The 22,884-nt window shown below is 38.7% G+C and overlaps 1 protein-coding gene across 1 annotated transcript in view; it reads right to left on the bottom strand.

Moving 5' to 3' along the window:
- Positions 1–22,884, bottom strand: part of DNAH11 (dynein axonemal heavy chain 11) — a 318,343-nt gene that overhangs the window by 28,482 nt on the left and 266,977 nt on the right. Inside the window, 7 exon segments of the mRNA XM_049093700.1 lie at positions 3,382–3,509; positions 4,414–4,562; positions 5,740–5,933; positions 7,157–7,279; positions 8,637–8,807; positions 12,448–12,588; positions 14,237–14,401. Coding sequence (XP_048949657.1) covers positions 3,382–3,509; positions 4,414–4,562; positions 5,740–5,933; positions 7,157–7,279; positions 8,637–8,807; positions 12,448–12,588; positions 14,237–14,401 — 1,071 coding nt within the window.

The raw sequence follows: 22,884 nt of genomic DNA, 5'->3' as shown, positions 1-22,884 counted from the left end.
TTTGTCACAGTTCAAACTCAATTATGGAGACTTATCTGGTTAGTTTAGTCAAGTATAAAAACTGAAAGCCAGAAATGTACCTCATCACTCACTTCATTGTTTCTGATACCAGCCTCCTCTACTCAATGCTTACTCATTAGTATATGAACTCCAAAGGATGTGAGGGGTGAATGGCTAGCTGAAAAAGAAGTTACTCTGTGTTAAGATGCTCTGTGGATTCCTAACACATTATTTTCATTAAACCCTAGAGCTGTCAAAAATCGAAAGAAATATATGTCACCACCATCACTTCTTCATTTTCAGTTTTGTGATTCACAATCCTCCAACTCTCTCATCCTAAACACCCACAGAGTACATGGCTGTTGGCGCTGTGAGAGCAGTACAAAGGCCCTAGCCTCACATGCTCTCTGGCACCAGAGACATCCTAAATATAATGATTGCCACATTACTCCTAGGGATATGTAGATTTTCCCAACAAAGAAAAACACTTAATGTTATAAAAGCTACACACAGACACACACACAGACACACAAGGAATAAATGCAAATAGGGAATGGAATAGTAACATAGGTATCTTTCTTTGAAACAGTTTTGTTGTAACCAGACCTATGCCAATTTAGTTGTTCTCGTTATGAACCTTTTTCTTCCTTTGGCAAATACTGAACATTGGTAGGTGTCATAGCTGAAGTGTGTCCCCCCAAATTCATACGGTAAAGTCCTAACCCTCAGTACTTCAGAAAGTGATTGTATTTGGAATAGGTCTTTAAAGAGGTAAGTAAGAATAAATGCAACCATTAGAGTGGGTCTTAATCCAATATGGCTTGCATCCTTATAAAAAGAGGAGATTAGGACACACACACAGAGGGAAGATCATGTGAAGACACAGTGAGGAGACAACCAACTACACACCAATGAAAGAGGCCTCGGAAGGAACCAACCCTACTGACAACTTGATCAGACTTCTGGTCTCCAGAACTTTAAGAAATTCAATTTCTGTTGCTGATCTATGATACTTTAGCATGGCAACCCAGGCAAATTTACGCAGTAAGGAAGGGCTCTGAGTTTCCCACCCTATAAGCTTGCTACTGGATTATAGCTATAGTACTCCTCATACCTAACTGTGCCACTTGCACAAGCAAGCAGAAACAACAACAATGAAACCTGTTTTGCAAGCTCAAATATGACCTAACTTATTGTCTACAAGATCTTACTAGAGAAGTTTACTTGCAATGAGTAGAAGGATATTCTAAGCAGTGACTCTGGAGTCAAGGAACAGAAAAATCTCCAGGTGAGCCACCACTGACCACAGCCACACTCTGGAGTCTGGCCTGGGAACCATTCTTGAGGATCATGGCTTTGACATTGGCTGGATTCTTGTGCCCACTTGTCCAAGGTCAGGGCAACAATGCCTGTGCAACATTTTTAGGCAATCCATGTACCTTGGAAACCACCCATTTTGCCCATGAAAATAGATTTTTAAAATCCACTATGTTCAATTCACAAACCATCTGGTGTGCATCTGAGACAGGTAGCTTACTGCTACCTATGCAATAGTTTTCTCTGGAGTATGGGCTTCTGATAAAATACTAGCTAACTATCCCTCCACGGGCTCCATCTGATCACAGTAACTGACCACTGCAGAGTCTGGCTAAGAGCTCACTAACATGTGCATACACATCACATGCCTATGCTGATATAATTTAGCGTTACATTACCAACAACATAATGAGTTCCATTATGCTGGTCTTCCCTTTATTCAAAGTCCTTCTTCTCTTTTAAATGGCAAAGAGATAGCAGAGACTTCTAGAAACTGGGATAGCCACCAGCTCGGGGTGGTCTCTCCTCGCCAGTTACTCAATGTGTGGAGAGGAACAGCTCAACAGTTGCATTCTAAGTTACTGGCTTACCACTAAGGACACAAGCCCAAGGTCTAGAAGAGATTTTCAAAAGCAGATCCTTCACAAGATAAGGTCTTTTGAGATTTTTTTTTTCATGGTGAAACTTACAACTTGAATTTTTGGGGCCAATGGGAACTTTGCATAGATAGAAAAATAACAAACATTTTACTTCAAATACTATGCTGTCTTTAGGATGACCATACCTCTCCTACTTCCTTGTCAGTCTGAGCCGGTGAACACATGAAAATTCTCAAAGAACTTTCTTTTGCAGGAAGATCTCAGCATCTACCCAACTGTCAGAGGAAGAACTGCAATCTCTGAAGAAAACAAACCCTCCACTGTCACCCGCCTGACCTTGGGAGCCTCAGAGGGGAACAGGTGAGCTCAAGTTACCTTACTGAAGTATAACCCAAGTTACAGGTATTGCTCTGCCAGAGGGTTCTATTCTGCTCAGACTCTGGGCAGCTTCTTCATAAATCCAATCCTTTTTATGCAGTAATGCAAAATACATCAACCATGGATACTGGAGACACTAGAGGTGGCCACATGAGCTAGCAGAGAAAAACGCTGCTTGCTGCCAAGCCGAACTGAACTCAAGGACCAGCTCTGCCACTTTGCTGCTTGCTGTGTGCCCTTGAGGTTCTCTGATCATGCCGAGGCTCACTGTTCTGATCTGTGTAACAAGACAATAATATCTATCCCTGTGGTCCTTGCAGCTTAGCTGTCATTATTAGAGATAACATAGCCTATGAATTGCCTCGTAAAGGGTCTGGCATAAGTGAGAAACTTTGGGTTCACTGTGCTGCAAATCAAAAGGCTATTTCTAGACCTGATGAGAAAGCTGGTATGCCTTGCTGGAGGAGGAGTCAGCATGGCTCCTAGATTGCCCTCTAAAGCTGGCCTGGGCTCCACCTGCCCCTGGGTTCTTGCTAGAATCCCCAGCCAAGGGAGCCACTTGGGAGGACACTGGGTTAGAGACACAGACTCATATAATGCTAGCCCTACAAGGGATAAAGGGGTTATCTACTCTAATCCCCTTCACTCACAAAGGAAATGTAACACAACTAACTACTTAGGAGCAGAGTTAGAGTCGTATAATATATGTAAAAATGCTCTGTCAGCTTTAAAGCAACTTGCAAATGTGAGATATTGTGACAATGGCTCTGGCTGGCAATCTATACAAGCCTGTTTGTCCTCAAGCACTATTAGTGTTCCAGATATCTGTTAAGTCAGGAGAGTGAGAGAGTTCCCTCTCATATTTTTAAAGCACAATGGCCAGAAAGTTCCTCAAAAGATGATAGCTATCCTTGTCAGCAGAGTCCCTTGGCAGCTTTGGAGGTGTCATTAATACCGAGAGAACCCTGAGGACTCTGCAAATCACCGTGTGGCAGGAGGAAGGATCATTCCCGTTGGCCTGGACAACTCCGTACTGTCCATCCCTTGTGTTCATTCCCAGTGTCTTCCAAGAAGATGTAATACTCACTTGGAGTAAGACCCAGTGTCCTTGTTTGGAAGCTTTCTCCAGTGCCTTTTCTGCCACTGTCTCCTGACCTTGTCCTAAAGACACATTGTGAAATTTTCCCGAGTCGATGGTAAACCCCAGTCTTTTGCCTGTGGGAGGATACAACATGGTAAGAGGAAGAGCGAATTGAGGAGAGGTAAGAAGAGTCTGGAATTCTGTGTCTCGGGTCCATCTGTGGCTACTGCTGTCACCTTCTACGTGACTTTCATGAAGAATTCGAACTAAACTTCTGTCGTTTCAACAAGCAGCATTTTGAGCTCTCCACAGCTGCCTCCTTGTGAGCATTAGCAAAGCCCGTGGAAATAAGTTCCTCTGGTTTTATGGTAATGAAGCTTTTGACATTTTGATAGATGGCAAGTATTGTTATTGAGCTTTATTAACTCTTGCAGGAGTAGCAAAGCATTTCCTTCATAAAAAGGAGCAACATGTGGTAGATATCACATCATTTTTTGAATAAATTGGCTCATTGGGTAAATGCAGGAGCCTCTCACCTTGTGGCCATGCTTGAATCGAGCACAGTCAGGTCACAGCTCTATTAACCTGGTATTCTCAGTGCAGGCTGTGGGGAATAGTAATCCAAAGCACAAAGCGACAGTGCCTTGCACAATCAAATAGGCTTGCTCTAATGACCACTATTTAGTCACAGGGGGCACCAGATTACACTAGCATGGAGAAAATTGCCCTCTGGCCCTTATATAGTCAAAAGGTGGAAAACAGTACAAAAGAAACTTGCATTATGCCAACCAGAGGAATGTTCCATTTGAACATTTCTTCAGACTACAGAGTTATTAGCCTTACATTTTCCATATACTCAATCTCCAACAAATGAAAAAGAAAGAGGGAGAGGGAGAGGGAGAGGGAGGGAAGGAGGGAGGGAGGAAGGGAGAGAGAGAGAGAGAGAAGAGAGAGAGAAACTAGCTGTGAATTGAGAGGAAGGTCAGGTGGGCACTGGGCGAGAGGGAGGGCAGGAAGGCCAGCCTCCTGGCTCCTCACCAAGAATCTCTAGGTCTTTAAGGGTGTCCACCCCTGGAGACAGGAAGAAGAAGATGGGAGTGGCTGGGCTGCTTTCTTCAAACGCTTTAACTAAATCCAATCTGGTCCTTCCCACATACTTTGCACCCAATTTTTCCTCCACAAAATTCCTATAAAAAAAAGATAATGCAAAAGACATGATCAATCCTCTTTGACCTTGAAAAAGGCCACAACTTGGATCAGCATAAATCACAAGCACAGGAAGGAAGCCAACTATGTTCATTACATGGGATGTTTTCACGGAACAGTATGAATGTAGCTCCATTTATGCATTGATGTCAGTGAGATCCCTCCCTGCTTTAGCAGCTCTGAAAATCAAAAGCCTACATTCCATTTGGGGGGCTACTGAGACCCCCCTCTGAGTACCACCAGCTGCCTGTGAATGGCTTTGTATCCCCCAAATCTCCTGCCAGATCCCCCATTACTTATTAACAGTTCATTAGATTTGCCACAGTGCAATTTTCCGGCCTGCTGGGCTTCTCATGAATATACAAATGCTTTTTGGGGTGTTTCTAATATAGGGAAGCTCAATTAAGCAGGGAGTATTTTCCAGCAGCATCAGATTTAGCAGAAAGTAAGTACTACTAAGCAGAATTAACTTGTAAAGTAGGGTACACAGAGGCATCTGCAAAGGGGAAATTAGTTGGACAAAGTGGAGGAAAAGACTTGAGGTGTGTCAGTGCTCTTGAAGGAGAAGCACGAAAGGAAGGAAGTTGAGAACTCTCTGGCAAATTCAAGTGAGAACACGACTTGCGTGAATTAAGCAGCATATTACCATTTAGAAGCCGAAAGGGCAAAGAAAAAGGACACAGGGACCAAGACGTAGCCAGGGGTTCCTGTTTTAAATTGCATTGGTTGTAAAGTTATAGGACTATTAGCGTCTCCATGATAGGAATTCATTTTTGTTCGATGTGCAAAATTGTCGGAGCCCAAATGACACCGCTAAATAAAGACAGTGGAAATTGCACTGGGATAATGCGTGCTCCTGGCCTCTGAACTCTGCTGACACCCATCTCTCTTGCTAGAATATTTCCAGTGGTTCCCCATCTCCCTTCCTGATGTCAGAAGGAAGGTTTTCAGGAAGGATAGGCTCAGTTTCACTCCAGCCTGGCACACTAGTTAGTGTTTAGTGAGTTTCAACAACAGTAGTGATTACGGTCTCAAAATTTCACACAGAATTATGGCTCATCAATATGGACCACCAATGCCTACGCCAGAGACTCCTAGCCCCTAAGACTAAGTCTCCTCTAGGTCAATGCGCATTTCCAAAAATGCTAAATGCCCCACCTGAGAGCATACGTCATTCTGTCAGGGCGCACTGCTCTCAAAATAATCAGCTTCTGTATCAAACTTTTTTTCTTCCATTCTTGCGGCAACTTCTCTTTTTCTGGACACTCGGATTCTGTCCATTTCCTCCACTGTTTGGCAGATCCTTCCACATCTCGGTCTATGCCCCGAAATTCTTCCATAAGGGCTATTGCCTGTCATACAACAGGGAAGCAGATAGGAAGGGAAGAAATAGCTGAGAGTTTGAGATAAAGACTAGCAGATGTATCGAACCCCATGTGAACAAGTTGTGCTGCATAGTCTTCATTTCCTGGCCAGATTTACTCTACAACCTTTCCTGCCCTGCTAAGAGGGTGACCACTAAGCACTATATGAACTGAGCTCCCCAGTTCTCTGGCCTGTTTGGGTTTGGCCAATAGGAGGCACCAGCACAAGCCAGGAGGGCTGGAAGAGAGAGAAGAGGGGGTATTTCTTCCTTAGCTCTTTCCTCGTGGTGACGTCGCGTGGCAGTGGCTGTATTCCTCTACTAAATGCCACGGATCCTATAGGTTGGCTTTCGCCCATAACTTCATTTCTCAGCAGTTTCAGGAACTACTCCTTTTCCCATCTCCATTTCTGGTTGATTCCCTTAGTCTTCTTCCCATACAATGAAAACACACTCTTTGTTAAACATTTGTTTTTTATCATCTCTTTGAATGTGCCATCTGTTTTCTGCTGAGATCCTGACTGATCAACAAATGGACTTGAATTTATAATTCTAAATAACCTAATTAAAAATTCAATTACAAATAAACCTAAATATACTATAAAAATAAGGAATAATGGTTATTTTCAATAGGCAGAAATGTTCTCTTCTTAGAAAAAAGAGTAAATACAATAGTACGTTAGCATACAACAAGCATCTTTAAGGAATTCCAAAGTCTAGGGGAATAAACTCTTAGCAGTAGGATCTTCTGACAGAAAAATGAGTTAAGAATTGGTATCTGGGGCTGATGAATAACCATCACTTTTTTCTCTACAACATTCTGATCTGCTTAAACCTTTCGTAATGAGAATAAACTACTTTGTTGTTATGTAATAAACAAAAATACTTGGAAAAAGTAGAGAAATAATATAAAAAAGATAGATTTAGGCAAACTGATAAAAATGTTCATTTATATTCCTTGATTTTGCCAAAGGCCCTGCTGCTTATACATATTTATTAACTTTTCCACCCATAAGTAGGTCAAAAGTTCCTTTATTTCCAATTAATCACTTAATACTTTAGTAATGCAAAGATGAAGAGTATCACATTACATACCATAATTCTACAAATGAAATGGTATATATCACTCGTATTTTTAAAACATTTCTACTTCTGCAAGAACTGATATTTGAAGTAAGTTTCAGAAACTGAAAAACCATCTCCCTAATGTACCTTTAGAGCACTCCATGACTGAGAAGTTAGGAAGTCAACAGGACTCAGGTAGGTGTGTTCAACTGTGAAGCGAAGCAAGAAATCCAATTCGAGAGCGTCTATCTCCTTCTTTTTCAACAAGATCTTGAAGGCACACAAAATTGAAAAGGGTCATTTAATTCATATCAAAATTAGGACACAGGAGGTAGTCACCATTTAATAGATATGAGAAGAGGCAGAACCAGGTCTGCTGACAGTTCCTGTCAATATATATTGTTCTAAAGCTGAAATAATAAGTTTTTGATTATGCCTATGATCTCAAAAGCTTGACTAAAAATCAAATAATTATGAGGACTGTTTATGAGGACAATTTTAACACATGCCTATTAGCAAATTATTTGAAATATACCTTCATATTTAGTCTTTTGCCGTGAGCTCAAACTCGTTTTAAAACTTGTTACACAAATTGAGAAAGCCTCAGGTGATAATGGATCATATTACTACACAAAAGGTAGAACTAGTATTATAATTTAGTCCTGATACAGAAATTACATCTAATAACCTATGAGATATGTGAAATAATTTTTTAAGAGAGGTGGGGGAGGGGCAGAGGGAGAGGGAGAGAGATAATTTTAAATAACTGGCGTGGAGCCTGACGAGGGGCTAAATTTCACAACCCTGAGATCATGAGCTAAGCTGAAATCAAGAACTCGATGCTTAACTGAGCCACTCAGATGCCCAGAAAGATTTTTCTTAAATGTGAGATTAAGAAAAAAAGGAAACTGTTGCTTTATAGATACAATTAAACAGTGTAAACTGAAATAAACTATTTTTATTTAAAAATATTTTATTTATTTATTTGAGAGAAAAATTGTTTCGAGTCAGGGCATGATCTCAGGGCCATGAGACGGAGCCCTTCATCAGGCTCCCTGCTCAATGGAGAGTCTGCTTGAGATTCTCTCTCCATCTCCTTCCCCTCCCCCAGCTCTGCCTCTCTCTCAAATAAATAAAATTGTAAAAAAAAAATCTTTTGCTGAAGTCCATATTAAAAAAGATTAAAAAATAAAAGGATAGATCCCACTGAAGGTGGCATTGTGAAACCTGGAGCTCTTTTATGTATTCATTGGTCTTTAAAGGGACAGAGAGACCCCTAGGACCACCCAGACCTGGACTCATAATTTTAATCTTCAAGAATTTCCCCGGTAGTAATTGGGAAGCTCTGTACAGGACCTGATAAGTGAGGAGGAAGTCTCATTGATCTGTTTTCAGGCTGATAGCTGATGTGGTCACTTAAAATGCATACCCATCCAAACTAAAATCTTGTGACCTACTCAAAAGTTGTACATGTCCAAGTTCACTCTGGTAAATTCATCCTCACCTCAGGCCACCAAAGGCTTCTAAGAAAGGTGTCATTTCTCCGTTCAGTGGAAGTAAAGCAGCTAATAGACAGAGGTATGGGATTTTGGCTCTGAGGATGCTTTAAAGTGACCAATTTCCTTACCTGAAAAGCCATCTGGGACAGGAAGGTGAGCTTATCCCTCTCAAGCAGTGCCTGGTTGGTATAGAGGAAGACAGCATAGGTGATGTCCTCCATCAGGATTGAGATGCGCCCCTGCACATCCTCTGCCTTGTCAGCCTGCTCAATTGCTCTGTGGAACAGCATGTTGAAAGCCTGGGGAATTTAAAGTAACTGGTAAAGGGTGGAAACTAATGCGTGATGTCAAGCTAGCTCTAGACACACAGTAAAAATGTGGAATCACTTTGTTAGTTTATATTTAACTTTTATATGAACTTTATATGAAACTGCCACCTGTTTTCCAAAACAGTCTTACCACTTTGCATTCTCATCAGCAACATGAAAGAGCTGCAGTATTGTACCTGTGCTAATACTTGTTACTGCTGGTCTTGTACAATTGTAGCCATTCTTTTTGATATATAGTAATACTTCATTCTGCTTTTATTTTGCATTTTTTAAAGCTTTTATTGATTTATTGACAGAGATAGAAAGAGAAAGCACAAGCAGGGGGAGCAGCAGAGGGAGAGGGAGAAGCAGGCTGTCTGCTGAGCATGGAGCCTGAAGCGAGGCTCGATCTCAGGACCTGGGACCATGACTTGAGCCAAAGGCAAACACTTAACCAACTTGAGCCACCCAAGCGCCTTACTTTGCATTTTTTGATGAATATTGAGCATTGAAAAAATGTGCTCATGAGCAATACACATAACTTAGCACAAGACATATCTGTTCAAATCTTTCATTCTTTGAGTTGTCCTATTGAGTTGTCCAAATTCTTTATATATTCTTGTATAAGTTCTTTGTTAGATACATGTATTGGAAGGAAGTTTTAATAGTCTGTGGCTTGCCTTTTCAATTTCTTAATATCTTTTGAAGACCATAAATGTTTAATTTGATAGGGTTCAATTTATCATTTTCTTTCTATTGTATCCTAAGAAATCTTTGCCTAACCTAAAGCTAAAAAATTATCTCCTGGTTTTTTCCTAGAAGTTTTATAGCTTTGCTTATCTATAGTTAATTTTGTATACAGTGTGATGTAATGGTTAAAGTTCATCTTATTCTGCGTGAATATCCAGTTTTTCTCAGCACTATTTGTTGTAAAAACTACCCCTCCTTCATTGTTTTGGTATCACTGCCAAAAATCAATTGACCATATATTTGTAGGACTACTTCTAGACTTTTTCTTTAGGCTAAGTAGTATAAGTTTATAGTTAGTCCTGAAATCATGTACTGTAAGTTTTCTGAATTTGTTGTTCTTCAAAATTATTCACTAATTTTAAATCCTTTGAATTTCTACACAAATTTTAGAATCACTCTGCTGATTTCTATTTAAAAAGCCTTCAGGGATTTGATGGAGATGGAACTGAACCTATAAATCAATTTGCAAAGAATTAGCATCTTAATAATATTGAGTGTTCTTTTTTTTTTTTTAATTTTTATTTATTTGTGATAGTCACAGAGAGAGAGAGAAAGAGAATGAGGCAGAGACACAGGCAGAGGGAGAAGCAGGCTCCATGCACCGGGAGCCCGACGTGGGATTCGATCCCGGGTCTCCAGGATCGCGCCCTGGGCCAAAGGCAGGAGCCAAACCGCTGCGCCACCCAGGGATCCCAATATTGAGTGTTCTAATCCATAAATATGGTATACCTCTCCATGGTCTATCTCAACAATGTTTTGTAGCTTTTCGCACATGGATCTTGTTTTGTTAAAATTATCCCTAAAAGTTTCATGATTTTGGAAGCTATTGTAACAGTACTGAGTTATTTCCAATCATTTGTACCTGATATATAAAAACAAAATTTTTTTATATTGACTTTATATCCTGCAATCTTGCCAAAAACTCACTTCTTGGTCCTAGTAGCTTTTTTGGGTAGATTTCTTAAGATTTTCTATATACAAGATTAAGTCATTTGTTTAAAAAAAAAAAAAAGACACCTTTTCTTTTCTTTCTAAATGTCTGTCCCTTTTATTGTATTATTGCACTGGCAATAACCTGCAGGGTAGTTCTGAATAGAAGTATTGAGAGAAGACATTGTTCCTGATCTTAGGAGAAAGCACTCAATTTTTCAACATTAAGTATATTATTAGATGTAGATTTTTGTAGATGCCCTTCTTCACTTTAAGAAGTAACCATCTATTCTTAATTTTCTCAGTCTTTTTTTTCTTTTTTAACTGGGCATTGAAATTTATCAGATTCTTTGTCTGCATCCAATGAAGTGATCATATGGTTTTTCTCTTTTGTTCTATTTTATGAAGACTTGTGTGTGTGTGTGTGTGTGTGTGTGTTTAATATTTAACCAACTTGCATTGCTGGCATAAATTTCACTTGGACATAACATATTGTTCTTTTTATATATGGTGGGATTCAATTTACCAATCTTTTCTTGAGTAGTTTGGCAACAGTGTCCAGGAAGGGGTCTGCTCTGTGGTTTTCTTCTCTTGTAATGTCTTAGTCTGGTTTTGGTTTTGAGTAATGATGGGTTGGTATTATTAATTTAATTTTATTACACTTTACACACTGTAGTTGTTCCAAAATCCAGCTATTCTATTCTTCTCAGAATTTCTGCACACTAGCTCCATCCTACTAGAAACCTGCTAGCTATTCCTGACTCTTTTCATTATTGTCCATGTCTAATCCATTTCCAAGGGCTGATTATTCTAGCTTCAAATCACAGATCAAGTCTATTCACTTTTGAGTCTTGTGTCATCATATCAGTCAACTGCTTCAAATCTTTCAATGGTTTCTTTTCATAGACAAACTATAATCTAAAATCTCCCACCTGGCCAGTGAGGTCTCCAAAGACCTACATTTTCCCACATCTCTAGATTCCTGCCTTGTCATCTTCTCTCTCGCTCATTAATTATACCTCCAGGCACAAAGATTCATTCAGCACCTGAAATTCCAAACTCTTTCATGTCCCTCACATCTGTGTTTACTGTAAATACTCCATAGGAAGCTCAACTCTATAGGAATCAATTATAATGTCACTTCCTCTGAGAGGCCTTCCCTGAGCTAAGAGTGAAAGAGCCTCTCTCATCTATATTATTTTCTCATTGTATTTATTACTTTTATATATACACAAATAGACACACTCCTATGTATCTCCATTCATGTTTATTTTTTTCCTCAAAATTGTACACTCAGCACAACATCTGGCATGATGATTAGTCTCAACAGTTATTCGTTTAAAAAATGAGTGACAGAATGGATACTGCCCAGGGGCACAAGGGTATAGAGTAAAGAGAATGGCCTTTGGGATCATAGCCATGAGATCAAATCCTGCCTCTTACCATGATGATGTGAATTCTTGGACAACTTATTTAAAATCTGAAAATGTTAGCTTTTTTTTTTTAATAGGGATAAAATAATATACTTTGTTGAGATATTGCAGGCATAAGAATGAACCACAGTATGAAAATGTCTTGGATGTAACAGTGACTTAATGAATAGTTGTTCTCATTCGTTCTCCTGCTCTACCAAAATAATATGAGAAATCTTTTTATAAGACACCTACATTTTCACAAAGTATAGGAGCCTCAAGGAGAATTCCCTTATAAACTCAAGACTCTGTTTAAGAACAGAAACAAATATATTATGATGCCACATAATTTAATGATCTCAAAGCCTTAATGGAAATTGTAAATAAAAGTTTCTGAGAAAATGAGAATTTTTTTCTTTCTCACTAGATCCTCAGGACTTCTTACTGGATATACTTATGCTTTTCCAGTGAATTTTAAACTTCCAGAAATGAGTTGAACTCATGAAATTTAAAATTTTTCTTAGCCTATTCAGCATTACCTTCAAAGAGAATTGATAGATGGGGTTAATTTTTTTGAGGTCATTAATAACAAAATAAAGAAGAGATGCTCTTGCTGCCACTGGTCTGTAACATTCTCGGGCCTCATTGATTTTTCTTTCATTTTCTTTAGCCTCAATCACCTATGGTAAGATCAAACAGGTTAAGTACCTTATTTTTCATATTCTTTATACTTACCTAACTGATAGAAGGAACATATCTGAAATGAAAAATTATTTGTATTAAAATAGACAACATGTATGGCATCTATATGCTTCATTTTTTCTAAAATTATTAAAGTCATATCTTAAAATACTTCTAAACTGAGTTTTCAGTGAGAATGGACATTACTCTAGCTGCTCTGCAGTTACAGGTTAAACAAACTAGATTGGTTTTGGTTTTACAGAATTTGTTCTGAGTAATGTCACCTTCCCTGCCTCCTCTCTTTTTCAGGTTTAATAACCCAGCTCTATCACCTCCCAGGGATAGCTTTTAAAAGTCTGCTGGGTCAATTCAATGCCGATAACTTTATTAGTCAACAAGGTATGCAAAAACGGCCAAGGTCAATAATATATCCAATACCCACGCTTACTAAAAAGGCATTATATGAAGACTCTCATGACTGTCTGACTTTGCACCAGATGATCCATATGCTCATATATTTCCATTTAGTTTATCTTTATGTAGTAGCCTCTGGGTACATTCAGAGAGATAATTAAAACAACAAAACACCACCAACAACCCATCAACCAACATACTCATTTTTATTCAAGGCTCAAATATATATATATTTTTTTTACAGACTTGATTCTTCAAACTTGCATATAAAAGGAAATAAAATGTAGAGCAGAGGGGGGATTCCCTACATAGCAATATACTAAGGAGACAGGAAGAGGCATTTTAAAAGACAATTAGAAGCTAACTTCAAAGCTAAGACCTAATTTACTTAATTGCTCCAATCTTTACCATCTTAGGAGCTACCAGAATTCACTTACTTAAAAGGTTAATTTGGGATTCCATTTCTTCACTTAAATTGAGACAAACATATAGAATATGTGGTGACACAGCCTCAACTGGGTAATTAATAGATTACTAGTAATGAGGACATTCCAGAAAGGAAATAAGGTTCCTCTCACTTTGAAACAATGGAATTTTAAGGTTCGTGGCCACTTGGTGCGAGTCCAAAGCGTACACGATGTGAAAGGCATATTGGGACATATGCTGGACATTCAGCAGGAAGTCTCCTCAATACAAATTTTTACTGGCATTCAGGAAATGTCATTGTTTCCCAGAGTGAATAATGCATCTGAGTACAGCAGGAGACCATCCCTTGTTCAGTCTCCTACTACTGAATGCCCATAAACAAAACATCAGCTCTAAACATATTTCTCTAAAAGGCACAACAGCCTAGGAAGCCTGTGGTGGGACTGCAGGGTGTCAGTCTGCCAGAGCTGGACTGCTAAACCTTTTTAGATTTTAGACCATATAAGCCAGCGGGCTCCAATTTTCTTCCAATTTGGTCATTCAGAAAAAAAAAAAAAAAAAAGGCTGACAGCGTTTCATGTGAATGACTGGATCTCCGCTGAAGAAAGACAACCACCTCTGAGAAGAGTTCAACCACCTCTGTCTTCATGTGGAGCCCCACACATTTTGAAGGGCAGTTTATAAATGACCTGAAATCCACAAGTCAGTGCTCTTAGAGAAACTGTCAAGTTTGATCACATTTTTATGCCAAACACTTGATTCAAAGGGAGAACTGTGACCCACCGGGTGTCCTTTGCACCTTCTTACCTTGAGCTCTATCTCTGCCGCGGTTGCTTTTGTCCTCTCTAGTCTCTCCACCAGCTCTGTGTCATCTAGAAAGCTCCCCTCTGCCGCAGAAAGGCGCAGAAGGAGGTCGTCCTCTAGATACTTCAGCTCGATCTTAAAGTCATTTTGGTGCTTTGTCAAAACCAACTAATACAAACCAGGAAAAGTGTGAGAAATGCTGGTTCAATTCACGCTTGTAAGCAGTTTCTTTAATCACTGATTCCATGGAATTATATAGAGTAAAACACACTTAAAATTAAAAACATACTCATAAAAAAAAAACAACAACATACTCATCATCATCCTTAAAAGGTTATTTTAAAACAAGTCATAAAATATGTTAAGAACTACTCTGCAGGGTCCAGAGAATGAATATCTGTCAATCATTTAACATCAGAAACCTACAGGAACAATCTATTCTATTGGAAGAAACTTCTGATTCCTGCTTCAAATTTCAAGAGTTGGAAGTCATCCTTTCCATCCTCACAACAGGAAAAAAGCTAATCTTCAATTCTTCTAATATCCATCAAAGAACTGAAGTCACAGGGCCAACTGCTACCCCCCAAACGAGAGAGGTGAGGGAATACAGACAATCACAGCTGCTGGCAAACTTTCACATAGTCATTGGCTAATTGCTGAAGGCAGAGCTTGAGGGTTAAAAGTCTCTGTGGGATCTGCATTAGGAAACCCTTGAGGCTTAGGTGGATTTACCTCTAGGAGACTTACAGATTCTCACAGTAAAGATCAAGGGAAAAAAAATCCACTCCTGCTTTGGGCAATGGAAGGGGATAAAGCAACCATTTTGAAATACATCCAGAGGGAAGTAACCATTTAAAATATGCAAAAACTTTCTGTTCTCATAACAAACATTCACCATCAAGGGAAATTATATTATCAGAGCCTCACCTGACCTTAGTGGGGAGGATGACTGGACAACTCAGCCTTCCCTAGATGTCCTTTCTCGCATAAGGGAGATAAAAATAAATGATAAACTCTTCTGAAGTTCAAACTCCAGTGACTCAAGCCTATTGGAAAATCCTGAGATTTAAACATAGGATTATAGAATACTTCCCACCCACAATGCCTTACCATCATACCATACCAACAGACTCCAGTATGATAATACTGGATTACAACAGAGAGCTGCAAGATACCGACTTTATTTAAGAAGGAGCATCTAGGGAAGTCCAAGGACACAGGAGACAAAAACAGGGATCTGAGAGAAAAGTGAAGCCTATGACACTAACAGCTCTGGCAAACACGACACACAGCCTAACACCCAGCCACATGAACCTAATGCCAAAGCTCTATTTACCTCACTTCAAGTTACAAAATACATCATATCTGGCTTCTGACAAAAAAGTACAAGGCACACTGCAAGATGAAAAACACAGTCTGAAGAGATAAAGCAAACCTTAGAACAAGATTCAGGAAAGGCAGAGATTTTGAAATGATCAGACTGGGAATTAAAATAACTATGCTTAATGTGGTAGGAGGCTCTAATGGAGAAAGTGGGAAATATGCCAGACTATATGGACAATTTAAGTAGAGAGATGACAGAAACTCTAAGAAAGGAAATGCTAGAAAAAAATATTATGACATAAATGAAGGCTGCCTTTCAGGGGCTCATCAGTAGGCTGGCCATAGGGAATTACCAGCCAACTCGAAGATAAGTCAAACAGAAACTTTTCAAAGTGGAAAGGAAATAGAAAAGGAATGAGGAAAAAAAAGAAAAGACTGTCTAATAAATGTAGGAAAATCACAAAAAGCTTAACATACACATCATGGGAATACCTGAAGGAGAAAAAGAAGAAATATTGGAGGTAATGATGGCTAAGAATTTTCCCAAATTAATGACAATCACCAAACCACAGATCCAGAAGCTCACAGCATATTAAGCTCCAATGAAACTCATTTCTTCTTCCCCTTCAAAGGCTTGGCGAATAGAGCGGGGTCAATCTGTTCCCTTGCCAGTCCCATGACAGAGAAGAGTCTCGCTGCCCGCTCCTGCAGAGTGCCCCCACATTTCAGTCCCAGGGCCATCAGTTCACCCTTGAGCCTGTTTAAACCCAGTGCCTTCATCTCAGCCACAGAGCTGAATGCCAGCAGATCAATCAGTTTCCTGACCCGGATCTGTGCTTCCTGACTGGCTTCCCTCTAGGCTGACAAGGGGGGGGCACTTCCCCCACCGTCTCCAGGTGCAGCCTCTGCGGCTCTGTCCCCACTAGGCATCTCCACCTGCTGTAGCTCCCTGGTCACTCCAGGTCCTGTGCCCTCCTCTTCCCTGGGCTCTTCACCTTCTTCCCCCCTCTCCTCCTGGCTTTTCTCCATGTCCATGGCCATCATCCCGTCCACACGATCCTTGGCAGAGCTCTGCCCCAACCTGGCACACCCGCCTTCAGAGACACTGCGCCCAGAGCCTGTCCCTGCGCCCAGAGCCTGTCCCTGGGGCCCTGTCTCTCGGTGGCTCTGGGGACCGAGAGGCCTCACTTGGCACACTCATTGAATGAAGTGCTGGGGAAGGAGCAGCAGAGAGGTGGAACGCCCAGAAATAATTTTTTTTGCGAACTATATTGTTTGCAGTTTTACAGGATCATAGTCCACGATGTCAGAGTTAGAGCAGTGGTAATAAACGTGGCAGCTGGGGCCCACAGTTGGTGCCTCTGACCTGTGGCTTCCTTGTCTGCACTGCCTCGGCTGGCATTCTCTGTAAGTGCATGATGTGTGTGAGGGGGCCCTTGAGACAGAGTCCTCAGCTTCTCCTGAGGCTCTGCAATGTCACTTTCTTCTTTGTTTGAATATTACTTCACAGAATGGCACAAACTACAATTAAAGTGAGCACAAAGCCATTCTAAGTCATAGGGAAAGTCAGTGTGAGCCTTAGGTGGATTTGGAGCCAAGGCTGTAGGAAACAGGTAGCGGAAACTGTCATTTGTGAGCTGGCTGCAGCTAGGCAGCCCTTGTGAGCTGCTGGGCAGAGTAACAAAAAAACTACACCTAGACCTATCTTATTCAAACTACAGAAAATTAAATACAAAGAAAAACTCTTAAAAGAAGGTATAGGAAAACCTCACATCACTTATAAAAAAAAGAGGTAAAAAATTACATAGAACTTTTGAGAAATGATGCCAGAAAGAGTAAATATTTAAAATACTGAAGAAACAAAATAAATTTTAAAATCTGGAAAAAAAAAAAAAAAAAAAGGGCAGCCCGGGTGGCTCAGTGGTTTAGTGCCGCCTTCAGCCCAGGGCCTGATCCTCAAGTCCCGGGATTGGGTCCTGCATCGGGTTCCCTGCATGGAGCCTACTTCTCCCTCTGCTTGTGTCTCTGCCTCTCTCTCTCTCTCTTTCTCTCTCTCTCAAGAATAAATTTAAAAACCAAAAAATAAAATAAATAAAATACTGAAGAAACAAACCATCAACCTAGAATTCTATATCTTGCCAAATCACTTCTCAGAAATGAGGAAAAATACTTTTTCAGACACATAAAAACTGAAGGATTCTGTCACTAGGAGACACGTCTTATAGGAAATGTTAAAGATTTTATGTCACAGAGAAAAAAAATGTATGTCAGAAACTCAGATCTCCATCAAGAAAGGAAGAATGTTAGAGAAAGAATAAATGAAGGAAATTTTATTTTCTTACTCTCAAGAGAACTGCTCCAAATAATAGAGACAACAATGTAGTAAGTGATTATAACTTAGGATAAATGAATGACAATAATGTTATAAGAGACTAGAGGGAAGAAATAAGAAAACTCTTTTAAAAGATAATCCATGGGACGCCTGGGTGGCTCAGCAGTTGAGCATCTGCCTTCTGCTCAGGTGGTGATCCTGGAGACCCAGGATCGAGTCCCACATCAGGCTCCCTGCCTGGAGCCTGCTTCTCCCTCTGCCTCTCTGCCTCTCTCTCTCTCTCTCTCTCTGTGTCTCTCATGAATAAATAAATAAAATATTTTTTTTTAAATAAAATCTTAAAAAAAACACAAAATAAAAGATAACCCACATTTCTCAGGAGGCAATATAATATGCTAAAGAAACCACTATATGTTTTAAAAAAGTATAACTTCTATGCTGAGACAGGACATGTAATGGAATCATATAAAATGCTCAACTAAAATCAGAGAAGGCAGAAAGAAAAGGAAAAAAAAAGGGTAAGGAAGATTGCAGTAAATTTAAAAAAATGACTAAAACGGTAGATTTTAATCCAAATGCATCAACAATAATCTCTTTGAATTTTCTAAATACATCAATTAAAAGACAGAGCCTGACATAGTGGATTAAAACCCAACTGTCTGTTGTCTGTAGGAAATCTATCTTGCTCCAACATAAAGGGATGGAAAAATTAAATAAAGAATCACTAATGGAAAGAGAGCTGGAAAAAAACACTTCTGTTTTTTTTCACACTTCTAAATAAGTAAATAAATATGAAAATACAAGTTAATAAAATGTGTGAAATATAGCAAAAACAGTGCTTGGAGGAAAACTTATAGTGCTGAACACATATATTAGAAAAGGATTAAGATCTAAAATTAATTATCTAAGCTTTTACCCTAAGAAACTAGTGAAAGAAGAGCAAAATAAACAAAGGAAATGAAAATAAACAATACAAATTAGAGCAGAAATCAATAAAATTTAAAACAAGAAACCAATGGGAAAAAAAATCATCAACCAAATTTGATTCTTTACAAAAATCAATAAAATTTATAACCCTGTAGACAGGCCAATCAGGAAAAAAAGAGAGAAAGCACAAATTACAATGTTAGTAATTAAAGAAGGGCTATCACTACTGATTCTATGGGCATTAAAGGACAGTAAAACACTATGATGAACAACTGTATGCCCATAAATTTAAAAATTCAGATGCAATAGGCCAATTCCTTGAAAGACACATCTACCAAAAACTCATACAAATATAACAATATAATATAATAGGTCTATGTCTAATTTAAAAATTGAATTGACAATAATCTTCCAAAAAGAAAGCACCTGGCTCAGATAATTTTGCTGATGATTTACAGATTTAAAGAAGAAATGCTATCAATTCTCTATAATTTCTTCCAGAAAATAGAAGGAAAGGGATTACTTCCTAACCAATTTTATGATGCCAGCATTAGCCTAATATCAAAACCAGGTAAATTATTTAAAAAAATAAACAAACCCAAGACTATATACCATATCTTTCATGAGCATAGATGTAAAAATGCTCAACAAAATAAAAGCAAATCAAATCAAACGCGCATGTGTGCAAGTCTGATTCAACAACGAAAAGTAATATAATTAATTCATCTTATCAGAAAGTTGATGAAAAAGCATATGATATACCAATAGATGAAAAAGAAACATTTGACATAGTCCAACATTCATTTATGATAAAAATGCTCAGCAAACTAAAATACAGGAGAACTTCAAGTTGATAGAGAATTTCTAAAAATGAAACCTCTAATATCCCACTTAATGGTGAGAAATTACATGCTTCCCACTCCCCCACCTCCCACCTACTGGAAACATGACACAAATATTTCCTTTCACCACTTCTATTCAACATTGTACTGAAAGTCCTTAAGACTTTAAGTGCTTTAAGACATGAAAAATAAATAAAAAGTATACAGAATGGGAAGGCAGAAATAAACAGTCTTTGTTCACACATGGCATGGTCGTCTTTGTAGAAATTCCCGAGGAATTAACAAAAAGACACCTAACTAATAAGAGATTATAACAAAGCAGCAAGATACAAGGTTAATATACAAAAGTCAATTGCTTTTCTATATACCAGCGCTGCACAACTGGAATTTGAAATTTACAATACACACCCTTTACATTACTACCAATAAACTGAAGTGCTTAGGTATAAATCTAAAAAGTTATACTGAAGATACATATGAAGAGTTCTCCATATTCTGATGAAAGAAATCAAAGATCTTAAAAGTAGACAGAATTCATATTCATGATAGGAAAAGTCAATATTGTTAAGGTGTCATGTCTTCCTTTCTGTGATTCTACAATCAATCAAAATTCCAGCACATTATTTTTGCAAATATTGAAAACTTGATCCTAGAGTGTATATGGAAAAGCTTAAGATCCAGAAGAGTCAATAGTAGGTGTACAGAAGAAGAAGGTGAAAGGTTGACAATACTCAACTTAAAGACTTGCTATAAAGCTGCCACTAATAAGGAAGGTATCATATTCACAAAATAGACAATAGATCCACAGAAATATGCTATTGATCTTTGACAAGTAGTAAAGGCAATGGAGAAAGGATAGTCTTTTCAACAAATGGTGCTGGACAACTGGGTATTCACATGCAAAAGAATGAAGCTGGATCCCTACCTCACATTATATACAATAATTAACTCAAAAATGGATCATGAACCTAAATGTAAGAACTAAAACTATAAAACTCCTAGAAGAAAACATAAGGGTAAATCTTCATGAACTTGTGTGAAGCAATGGTTTCTTAGATATGCCATCAAAAGCACAAACAAAAAAGCAAAAACACATAAATTGGATTTCATAAAAATTAAACACTTTTGTGCTTCTGAAGATACCATTGACAAAGTGAAGACAAGCCACAGAATAGGAGAAAATATATAAGTATACGATATATGTCCAATAAGAGTATAATACTCAAAATATATAAAGAGCTCCTGCAACACAACAATAAAAATAGCCCATTTTTTAAAATGGGCAAAGGGTTTAAACAGATGTTTCTCCAAAGATGACATATAAAAGGACAATAAATATATGAAAAGATGCTTAACCTCATTAGCCTATGGGGAAAAGAAAATCAAAACCACAGTGAGATACTGCTTCATACCTACTATGATGGCTATTATCAAAAAAAGAGACAAATGTTGGTGAAGACGTGAAAAAATTGGGTCCTTTCTACATAATTGGTAGAAATGTAAAATGGAGCAGTCACTTGAAAGCAGTCTGGCAGTTCTTCAAATATTAAACAGAGAGTTACCAAATGACCCAGGAATTCTGCATCTAGGTACGTACCAAAGAGAAATGAAAAATATACGTCCATATAACAACTTACACTGAACATTCACAGAAACATTGAACATCATGGCCAAAAAGTGGAAATAACCTAGATGTCCATCAACTGATGAGGGCATAAATATGGTATATAATATCCACAAAGTATTATTCAGTCATAAGAAAATGAAAAACTGATACATGCTACAATATGGATGTACCTTAAAAACATTATGCTAAATGAGAGAAGCCAGGTACAAAGGCAAGATATTTTATGATTCCATTTATATAAAATGTCCAGGACAGGCAAATCTATAGGGAGAGAAAGTAGATTAATGACTGCTAGGAGGTAGGTGGGAGGGGATGCTGGGGAGTAACAGCTAATAAGCACGGATGTTCTTTTTGAGATGCTGAAAATGTTGTAAAATTGATACTCTGTGAGTGACCTAAAAAACACTGAATTATACAATTAAAAAAGGTATGTGGATTATATCAAAAACTTATAAAAAAAAGGTAGAAATATTACCATGTATTAATGAACAACAATGAGTGGATGTGTTTTAATAAAGCAGAACAGTATCTTACATAAATTCTACTTTTATATCACAAAAAGGAAGAATAGTATTAGTAGAAACTGAAATTGGGTTAGTGATATAGAGGAACTCTGTAATATCTTGCAACTTTTGTGTAAATAAATTAAAGTTATCCCAGAATAAGTTAACATTTATTTTAAAAGCTTGTTTTTTTTTTAAAAAAAAGGTTTTATTTATTTATATATGAGAGAGAGAGGGAGAGAAGGAGAGAGAGAGAGAGAGAGAGAGACAGGCAGAGGGAGATGCAGGCTCCATGCAGGGAACCTGACATGGGACTCGATCCTGGGTCTCCATGTCCTGGGCTTAAGGCGGCACTAAACCGCTGAGCCACCCGGGCTGCCCAAAAGCTTGCTTCTGATAAAGAAAAAAATAGGGGGAGAATGTTGCTAATAATTGAAGCTAAATGATGATCACAGGGAAACTTAGAACTATTTTCTTTACGTTCATATATTTGAAAAACTTCACTATGAAAAGTAAAAGCAAAGAAAGAAATTAACCAAACGATCAAGGCGTTAGGGAAAAAAAAACCCCAGGTGTAAATATATTACAAAACTGTTTTCTTATATGGTCATATGGTGTTTCGAATACGGACATGTTCTCTGTCCAGCTTGTCAATGATGTACAAAGCAGCATGCCTGTGGTCCTCTAACCCTGGCCACTTGGATCACTTGTCACTGGCAGGTTGCGATGGCACTACACGTGAGCACGCCTGCGAGCAGACCTGAGAGCCCTGTGCCCACTCGCACTTAGCCTTGGTCCCAGGGCTGTCTCTGCCCGGCCTGTTGACTGGTGCAGAAGTAAATCCACCTGAAAGCCATCTCAAATGGACTCTGAACATGTGTGAGAACCCCTCGCAGGGCCTGTAAAACAGATTGCTGGGCCTACCTCCAGAATGTCACATTTAGCAGGATGTGGTCTGTGGCCCGAGATTTCGCATTTAAATGCGAATCCCAGCTGATGCTAATGTTCTAGGAACCACCATTTGAGAACCACTGATTTATAACAGGAGCGGCAAACGCTTTCCATAAAAAGCAACATGGTAAATATTTCTGGTTTTG

The sequence above is a fragment of the Canis lupus genome, chromosome 14 (assembly GCF_003254725.2).
Source record: "Canis lupus dingo isolate Sandy chromosome 14, ASM325472v2, whole genome shotgun sequence".
Taxonomy (NCBI): domain Eukaryota; kingdom Metazoa; phylum Chordata; class Mammalia; order Carnivora; family Canidae; genus Canis; species Canis lupus.
This window is presented reverse-complemented; position numbering and strand designations above follow the sequence as displayed.